Source organism: Pygoscelis adeliae, unplaced genomic scaffold, assembly GCF_000699105.1.
Source record: "Pygoscelis adeliae isolate BGI_AS28 unplaced genomic scaffold, ASM69910v1 Scaffold36, whole genome shotgun sequence".
Classification (NCBI taxonomy): domain Eukaryota; kingdom Metazoa; phylum Chordata; class Aves; order Sphenisciformes; family Spheniscidae; genus Pygoscelis; species Pygoscelis adeliae.
In genome coordinates, this window is record NW_008824934.1 from 4445823 (window position 1) to 4456007 (window position 10185).

General features: G+C 36.1%; 1 protein-coding gene across 1 annotated transcript in view; it reads left to right on the forward strand.

The window, feature by feature from the left end:
• VPS13D (vacuolar protein sorting 13 homolog D (S. cerevisiae)) overlaps positions 1-10185 on the forward strand; it is a 109183-nt gene that overhangs the window by 35789 nt on the left and 63209 nt on the right. Inside the window, exons 34-43 of the mRNA XM_009325291.1 lie at positions 196-421; positions 1258-1332; positions 2066-2272; positions 2736-2825; positions 3848-3988; positions 5212-5334; positions 5964-6038; positions 8476-8581; positions 8933-9085; positions 9720-9855. Of these exons, the coding sequence (XP_009323566.1) occupies positions 196-421; positions 1258-1332; positions 2066-2272; positions 2736-2825; positions 3848-3988; positions 5212-5334; positions 5964-6038; positions 8476-8581; positions 8933-9085; positions 9720-9855 (1332 nt within the window). The remainder of the gene's footprint in view (positions 1-195; positions 422-1257; positions 1333-2065; positions 2273-2735; positions 2826-3847; positions 3989-5211; positions 5335-5963; positions 6039-8475; positions 8582-8932; positions 9086-9719; positions 9856-10185) is intronic.

The window sequence follows — 10185 nt, forward strand, 5'->3', positions numbered from 1 at the left end:
AGATGCTTTTAATGCTTTTAGTTGTTAGTAAATAATAACAAGTTTGGTAATTTTATTAGTGGAGCTTTAAAACAGTGCAGTCATCGGATTTTAATATTAAATTTTGTCTTCCTTTGGGAAAAGCTTTGTTAATATCCAAAGTATACAGGAAAAACATGTTTAAAAGGGTAACTGAATCTTTAATTTTTCATTTAGATTCAGTTGCAAGCACTGGATATCAGACTGTCATACAATGATGTTCAACTGTTCTTGGCAATTGCAAAGTCAATTCCTCAACAGACTAGTGCAGCTATGCCTGACTCAACTGTATCGATTGCTGAAAATACTGCTAATCCTTCTAGTTTAGCACTGGTGAATGAGTCTTCCTCCTTTACACATGAAAAGAGAGAGACACCCAAACGTGTGTTGGATCCCGTTCTCGGTATGTTTTTAACTGTTGGAGTGAAGCCATTTTTTATATCTAAAGGAGGTTTCTGCAGTGTGAAGCTAGATTATATGCTAAACACAAAAGATGTTGATATCTTCTTTGTGTAAAACCCTTCATTGCTTTGAATTATCTGATGATAGCATTATACTGATGGTATAATTATTTTTTTATTATTTTTCTGCTTGTAGTATGACAGTGGGTTGTTTTATAGTAAGTTTTATTTAGCATCACTTGTCATTATAAATCATCGTGATGGAGTATTTCTTAGGTAGCAAACTTTTAAAGGGGAAGAGGGGCCACCTCTTCAAACTCGTTAAATTGATAGTGAAATGGAAAGCATCATAATTACCAGTGATCTTTTCGTGTGTAGTAATCTTGTGTTTTGGTGACATTGCTTTTTTACAAATTAAAAATTGTGTGTAGTCGGAACCGCTGCCTGACAATAATGAGGAAATACACACTAGTGAAAAAGGCTTTCTTTGCTACTGCACTTGAGAGTCATGTGGGGAGGTCAAAGTAAATAAGTAATTGTGTTCTAAATGAAGGGTTGGTTTACAAAAAAAAATTTTAGTCCCAACTGAAATTCATGGAGTACGTTGGCTTCCTGTAGGAGAATAAAAATAGCCCATATATTCTAGAATGTAAACACTGGGGGGGGGGGGTTGGTTTTCGGGTTTTTTTTTGTAAAAGCAGTGCTGAATCATATGCTTTTTCTACAGTTGCAATCTTAAACAAACCAACCCCCATTTTTCATACAGATATATCTTAATTTTAGAAGTGAAAACAAGTAGCTATCAAGGATTTATGATTGGTTAACTGTTCAATTACAGAGGTACAGCTGGCTCGCCTCCAGGAGTTGGGATTCAGTATGGAAGATTGTCGTAAAGCTCTTTTGATCTGCCAAGGTAACCTCAAGTATTCTTAGTTGGCCTTGCAGATTGTTCATATTACCTAACTTGCAATTAAGAAGAAACTTTCAGACTGTAAGGTAGCTGATGCACAGGCAGTATTTCCTTCTCTTTATATGCCAACACAGAGCCAAAGTAATCTTTAGCATTCTCACTTTTCTGTTCTACTACTGTGTAGAAACCACCCCCCAAAGATCCTTCCTGCCTTTTGGGATGTCATGTGTGGGGTGTTTGAGTGTATTTTTGTTTGGGGGTTTGGGCTGGGGTTTGTTTTTTTCTTTTGTGGTATACCTATTTCTTGCTATTATCCATCTCTTTCTCTTTAGAGCACTTGTTTTCATCTCTGCCTTTTTGAATCATATATTTCACCTACTTCTACATGTAACACATGAAAAGAAGATGAAGCTTTAACACAAGTGATTCTTTTTCTTTAGCACTGTCATGTTTCCCAACTTACTTATAGGCATTCATAGTATTAATATAGATTTATATTTTGTTGCCACTTGGTTTGCGAACTTCAAAAGACATTTCTTATTCTTAGAAAATACCAATGTATTTTTATAATCTTCTCGTATTTATGTTATTAAATTGAACACATATAAGGTACTGTTGGTGTCTTGCTATATTTCGTGAGAGAGAGGGAATTTGTTTGCTTCCATATGTTTTTTAAATAAGTACATTTCATTGAGAAAGTAGATGATGAGTGATTGGTCGTTTCATTTTATCTAAGGTGACTTGAAAAAAGCAGCAAGTTGGTTATTTAAGAATGCTGAGCCTTTGAAACCGGTTTCCCTGACCTCTTCCGGTCGAGATAGCCAGGGGATTGTGCCTTTTCAGTTCATCTCTGGAGTGGAAATAAAAGCAGAAAGTATATGCATTTGCTTTATTGATGACTGCATGGACTGTGACGTTCCCCTTGCTGAGTTAACCTTTTCACGTGAGTATCTTGTTTTGCTGAGTGAGTTGCATAAAATTACCATCAGTTACTGTGTATGTTCAGCACCATGCTCCAGTTTCTTAGGACTTCAACTGACAGTGTTTTGGTGGTGGTGGTTGTTGTGTGGGGTTTTGGGGGTTCTTTTTTTGTTTTGTTTTGTTTTTTTTTAATGTTTGTTTTAATTTTGTTTTTAAGCAGATTACAGTCTTTGTAGGGTTAAGACTCTGGTTTCCCCTTTATACATCACACAACAAATGGAATCTGTCCTGAGCAGAACCCTAGGGAGGCTCCGTGTTGTAAAGCATGGCTGTCTATAAATGTTATTTGAAGAGTATTATGATATGCTTTTTGTACCATTTCAATGTAAAAGACAAGACAAAACCTTCCATTGCTTACTTAACAGTTCACAAAATCAGGAAACTTCATTGTTTTGCATTAATATAACATTCACTTTTTTTTGCAGGTTTGAATTTTCTCCAACATTTGAGAGCCAACCCTGAAGGCTACGCTCATTTTACCCTCTTTGGAGATTATTACAATCGTGAGCTTTCAGGTGAAATACTGGGGGGTTTGTTGTTTTCTTTATTTAAGTTTAGGAAAACAGCCTTGCCTACTACAGTAGCCTGAAATTCACCCAACATGAAATACATATAAGGGAATGTGAAAGCTTGACTTCTGTGATCGTGTGTGTGTCTGTGAGAACGTGTGATCTTAGACAAGATATCCTAACTTGATATTGGATGGAGGGATGTGGAAAGTAGAGTGATTGCTGATATGAAAGTTGCACTGAACTTTTAAAATGTGATTGCATAAAAAGGTTATCCAAGAACATGACAGTTACGTAACTTGCTGTCTCTGTATTCACTTCTCTTTTTTAGTATTTAATTGTTTCGATGCATTCAAATTGTTACTTATTTCAGGGAGGAAAAGCACATGGGGGTAGGCGGTTAGGCTGAAGACAATGGTTTAACATAAGAAGACCATCATAATTTATATTTTAGATACAAAAAAGCAAGTTATGCCTCAATACAGGTCAGCCACTGACAAAAGAAATAATCTAGTTGTGTGTTTTCTCTGAATTGAGAAACTAAATTTTCTGTTATAAAATTGGTGGCCACAACCTTAGGAATTATCTGTCAATAACAAGGTAGTTTTTTTGTTTTTAAAAATATGTAGGGTGTTTTTTTTTTAAATAGCTTTTAGACCTTTGTCTTCTGTGATACTGAATAGTAGGCCAACTTACAGTGTGAAATTAATTTTCAAAACTATTTCAGAGAACTTAGTTCCAGCTAACTTCAATATGAAGTTGTAATTGCCTTCTAATGCTTTCCTTGGAATTAAGATATTTCTGCAAGACCCTACATAGAGTATACGCTGGTTCAAATGGAGGAGCTGGAGCAACTTTGTATTAGCTAGTAAATTAAATCTGTAGGCTTACAAGTTCATCTTGAACACAGATTGAAAGTAAAGGATCTCATTATTAAAGTTGTATTATTAAATACTTAGGTATGTAAACAGCATTCCAGTGTGGCCTTCAAATGTGTAATACATGTGATGTTTTCTGTTTGTTCTCAGGCTGGGAGCCATTTATTGAGCCATGGCCATGTTCAGTTTCTTGGCAACAACAAGCTTCGAGCCGCCTCCACCCTTCCCGACTGAAGCTGGAAGTAAAGGCTAAACACCGTTTGGATATAAACATTACCTCTGTCTTCATAGGTACGTAGGAGTATTCCCCGAGAGCATCACTGTACAGTCTAGTTTTCACTGTACTGAAAATGGCAGACATTTCTAATTGAGTCCTGCTGGTGTCCCATAGATGGAGAGAGGGAGATTTGGCCCAAGTCCCTAGATACTTCACGTGATATTGTACACAGGTGTGCATTTAGGCAGCCTGTATTTTATCAGATACTGTGAAAGTGTAAAGACATGAGCTACATATTTTAGAGGTTAGTAGGAATTCTTTCTCTGGTCATACGAATTCTATCAAATTCATATGTTATTTGAAATTTATTTTTAATCAGAAACAGGCTTTCATCTGAAGCTTTCCATACTTTACAGTACTTAAAAATATTTTGATAAGCTCATCATTTTTCAGTACATTGACAAGCATAGTGGGGAGCTACTCATTTCAGTTCTGCAGTCTCTGAAAACCTGAGCTGTCAATTCCCACCTCAGGAAATCAAAATATTTTGTTCATCATTAAGTCAAACTTCATGTAAGCTTCTGTGTTCTGAGACTATGACTATGTGCGTTTCCCAGAAATATTGTTGCTTCTTTGGTATGCAAATCTGAATAATTTGGTGGTCATAATAAAAAAATGTAAATGGCTGAGCTTGCAAATGTAACAGAAGAACCTTCCTTGTTCCTTGAATATTCGTTCCTTTCTCCCGCAAGGCCTGTGGGGTTGGCAGAAAGAGGGAGCCGAGGTGGGAGGAAAAGATGCAAATCAATGATTCCTAGGAGTTCCCATGATGCTTTGTAATACTAGTGATAACAAGTAGTAGGGCTAGCTTCTGATTAGTACTGTGCCAGAGGACTCTGTTGGTGTCTTGATATTTATGCAGGAATGTGCGTGTACCTCTTAAAAAGAAAAAAAAAATCAGAAACTGCTTCTAACATGAAAATATTTAAGGTTAATTGCCTCCTCACCGAGAGGTCTTACATTGTCACAGGAGTATCTTAAGAACATGGAATTCCACTGAAAGTTTAAAAAAAAAATCTTAAGAATATAAAAACATTAGGTTTTGAAAATGCTGCTGTGATTTCATGAGCTGTTGTTTGTCTTTAACTTATGGAAGAGGTTCATAGAAAAAGCAGTGAGGTAAAACTTTTGCCGTTGAAGTGGAGTAACTTTAGTGTTATGAATTCAACATACTTTTCAATTACTTTGTTTACTGCCACCTTGGAGACATTCACTGTCTTTGCTTATATTCCTCTAGAACAATACACATGTACCAAACAGTCATGGATGGAAGATTACTGTAAACAGGACAAAGAAGTGAATGTAATCAGTTCAGAAGACTGGATGGGTTCTTCGGTGGATCCACCATGTTTTGGGCAGAGTATGATACTCATTAATCACACTTTAATTGAAACAGTCCTGACATAGAGAGTCATCTGTCTAATGTATTACAAACATAAGTATTTGGTCTTCATAGCATACAATGACTTGTTAGAGATATTTGGCAAAAAAGACAAAAATGCTATTTTTTGTTCAATTGTGTTCAGGTCTTTAAAAACAAAAACCTTTCTGGCTACTTAGCTTTGAGTGAGAACTTTGCACTGCTAGTTCTGCTTCCTTTTTCTGTCACACTTTCTCAATTAATGAGTGACTATCCTGTCAAAGATTAAATAAGAGTATTGAGTTCAGGGTGTGTGCAGTTCAGAGGTGGTCTTTTTCTTTCTGTATCCCCAAAGACCTAAATGACTGAGTTTCTGGAAAAAATGCTGTTATATTTGTGAAACAATTCTCAGTAATAGCTCTTGATATGTGGCAGGTCTTTTCAGCTTTTCTCCCGGTGTCACTTCTGGAAGAAATTTTAGTAATTCAAATGCCAACTTAGTGGCATTTGACTCATACACAGATTGCATGATGCCAACTGTCTGTGTCTTTCCTGATGCATGATGGGGAAGAGTCTACCTGTATTTGTGTTTTTTCTTACCTGCTAACTTTGTCTTTCCTGTCTGCCAGGCCTTCCTCTTGTCTACCTTAGAACTAGGAGTACAGCCAGTTTGACTAACCTAGAGCATCAAATCTATGCTAGAGGTACTGTATAGCAGAGAGAGACAAAAAGTTTTTTTTTCTTTTTTGGAAGGCTCTTGTACAATAAATACTGTGTTGTATGTGTGACTTGCTGGTAGATTGGCCTCTATATTTAAAACAAACAAACAAACAGAAAACCCCAAACCAAACAACATAACAGCTACTTAAGCTGCTTAACTTAATATTTCATCCTGGTCTTTCTCTTATGTTCCTCTCTGGGCCCTTCAGGAAAGAAGGGAGAAGTATAACTAATCCTATGTAGGAAGACTGTCTTTTTGAGGAAGGTTATATGAGTTGTTGACTATTCAATGTCCTTTTTCTAGAGAGATAGTATACTGAGATTAAAAATAGCGTAATAAAATCACAAGATTTTTTATTTTCTATTCTAAAAATATCCAACAGTATGTTTGATATACATACTTATGCTTGATTCAGCATGTATATTTAGCTACTTAAAACTTTAAGATGCCTTCGGAAGGAACAATCTGTTTTCAATAAGCCTTAGGGAGTAAGGCATTCCTAATAAATACCCTGTTAATTTGTTTGTTTTGTATTTGACAGTACAGTCTTTGGGCAAAACCATCCAGATTAAAGTAAGATTTTTTAATTTTTGTTTTTTAAGATTTGTGACATTATGGAAGACAAAACAGCATACCTGATGAATATGTTGCCCCTATAGAAAAGTTGCTGAATGGGAGGAGAGAAAGCTTTCTATAAATTTACATCTGTGGCCTGTTCAGACTGCCCCTTAGAAACATTTTCTCTGAGTGGTTGCAGACAGTTCATAGATGTTTAAAAAAAACCCCAAAACCGGAAAATGATAGAACAATTTATTCTTCTGAGATATTTTTCAGGAAGTTTTTCTTGGGGGGAAAAAAAAAACAAACAGCCAAGCAATAAATATTAAGAGGTTTTGTTTTTAGTGGGTGTTGCAACTAAATGAATTACGAAAAAAACCTCCTTGTAACAGTAGTCTTTATTTTCAGGTAGTAGTCTCAAAATGCAACTTTTACATTATGTTTTCTTTTGAAAATCAGGCCATAGTCCCAAAAATTCTTTTTTAAAAGTCTCAAAAAATAAATTGGCCATCGATTAAATGCCAGAGTAGAAGTTCACTTGGCTTCTAGTCTGTAATTTTGTAGAACCTGAGCTAGCCAAAAAATTGTATAAAGTCAAGCTCAACACTAAAAAGATTGTTTTATTTGTACTTGGCAAAAATCAGAGTTTTCATTTTCAAGAATTTCATCTTCTTGCCATTTAATTGGAAAGAACTCTCTCTGTAAGCTTTAGAGAGATCAGATTTAAGTCTGCAGTGACAATGTAAGGTATATAGGAATTTGTTGTCATTGATTTGGAAGAAAGTTGTATGCAATCGTCAATAACTCCTTCAAAAACTTACCTACCTACCCACCCTGCCTTATCCCTCTTGCCTCTGTAAACCTGTGCTGAAGTTATTCTTAGTTCAACACGTGGTAGTGGGATGAATGGGTCTCAGAACATGAAGTACTTCAACTTGAGATCAGTCAGCCTTTGGAGTGACTGAAGATAAATTCTGTGGAATAGATTTCATTTCTGTCTTACCTTTTCTTTAAGCAGCTGATTTATTGTGTGCCTTCTTCCTACTTCTCTCATACAAAAAGATGTATGTATTTAGGAAGCAGCCATTTATCTTCCTTTTTAAGTAGTTACTGGAATTTGACAGGGGTTTTTTTCTGTCCAGACATAGCAAATATTTTCACAGATATGATGTACTGCAGTATGGAAGACGAGAGTAACGCTTGTGTGCTTGTTAGTAATGCATACTTGAAAAAAGTCAAACATTGTAGGTGAAGTTTCTTGTTCTGGGGTTTTGCTGTCCCAGCATTTTAACAAAACCAGATTACCTTTGGTTGCATTCAAATTATATTTCATACTTTTTTTACTAGGCTTTATCCTGTATAGGAAAATAATTCTACTTATTCAGTCTTTGAGGAGAAAAGTCCCATTTAAAGAGGGTACCGGGTAATCCCGTATTTGTCACGTTAAATAGAGCATAAATCTTAATTATAAGTGAATATGTGTTTAATATTTTATGAGCATTTGTATGTACGTGAAAAGTTACTGATTATGATTGGGTTTTTAGTTAGGTTTTCTACATGTTAGTTATAACTGGAGGCATAGTATTTTACAAGACTTGATATGAAGAAACAAAAGAGCATACAGATTAAGCTCAGTTCCTGGGGCGGTTGATGTAGGGGACGACTTTCTGTTTCCTTTGTAACCATTTCTATAATAGTTACTACATTTTTAAATGTTTTTAGTAATCTGTTATGCTGTTTCTTTGATCTGTTCTTCTTCAGTAGTGCAGGCTGTGGTTCTCCAGCCATTGTGTCTCATATTACATTAGCATCTGATGAATGCTCTTATAAGCATTTAGACAAATCTTTATTCTGTTTTATAGCTGAAATGAAGACTCCAAAACGTAGGCAGCCGTTTGTTCCATTTGCTCTTAGAAATCATACTGGATGCACTCTGTGGTTTGCTACCCTAACTACAACACCTACCCGGTAAGAAGCTGTTGTGGGATCACTTTGACAATATTTGTCTGGCTTCTCTAACATGTCAGCCAAACCCTATTGTTTTCAGTGCTTTCGTTTTCTTGCAGAGAAACATAGGCAACTCCCAGTCTTTCTTAGTTAAAAGCCTTTTCTTCGACAGTGAGATAGTTTTACTACAAAAAAAAAAAGGATTTTTTTTTTTTTTCAAGAGGCCCAAGAGAATTTGAAAACCAGTGAGACGCATTCGCGATGTATATGTGTTTACTGCAGGACTTCTATAGACTGAGGCAGACTAAAAAGCACTTGTTATTTGAAGTAGTCCTTTTGTCAGTTTGTAAAATGATGTGATTCTCTTCACAGGGCTGCACTGTCTCACAGTGGGAGTCCAGGTGTTGTTCCTGAGGAAAATGGGACGTTGCTGGATGATGCCCATAATGTCAGCGAATGGCAAGAAGTTACCACTGGGGAAGAGATTCCATTTGAATTTGAAGCCAGAGGGAAACTCAGACACAGGTGAAGGGACCAGGCTGTGAGATGTCTTTTGACACACTCATATATGGAACACACAGGATCATAGTTGTGAGGGCACTAGCAGATATTAAATAAAAAGTGGTTATTTTTTTAAATCTCCTGTTAATGTTTTGTTTTTAAATATTTAAAACTCATGTATAGAGTGAAATGATCAGTTGTCTCGTAAGCAGCATATATTGCTATTGGTGGCAGCTGTTCCTAGGTGTGAGTTGGATCATTATGAGCTTTTAGAAAGACTTAGGGGCCTCAATTACAAATCAGATGTCCTTTATCCTAAAGGACTGGGGAGGCTGGGGGCATTGGTTGTTGAGCATAAGCGTTATCAGTGTTAAGAACTAGAAGAAATTCCTAACAAATACGTAGCATACTTTTATTTTCACTTGTACAACATAGTTGTACTTCTGTATGTTCATTAGGGAAGGTGGAACAATTGAACAGACGTAAAATCAGGTCTGTCTTTATCCACGAAATGGAAAAACTCTTGAGACTTTTTTTTTTTAAACGCTTCAGTGAAATTCTTTATTCAGACTCCAGAGGATGTTCTTGGTTTGGACTGTTTGGCATTTACACTGTATAATAATGGTTAACAGTAATTTAACTTGATCTAACCTGGTAGGCACACACACGATCTAAGAATTCATCAGTTGCAAGTGAGAGTAAATGGCTGGGAAGAAGTCAGTCCAGTATCTGTAGACAAAGTTGGAACATTTTTCCGATACGCTGCACCAGATAAGAACTCATCCTCTTCTACTGTAAGTTCTGATTTAGAGTGTTAGTTTTAATAGAATATGTAATTTGAGAGTAATGATGTCTCCAAGATTTTGATCTTAAAGCAGCTGCTGTTGTCTGATTGTCTTCTTTCCAGTTAGCTTGGATTGGGAGGGTTTGGAGATGCTGGGTTCCTAACTGGCAGTTTTATGCATAACAAAAACACAGACAGAATAGTCAGCAGTTAGTCTGTGCTTAGCAGTCAGAGCTTCCAATGACAGAACTAATATATTAGTGACAGTGCCATGGACTCATGGAGATTGAGCTTTAAATCAGCACAGCATTTCAGCAGCTACTTTTATTTCTTCTATTGA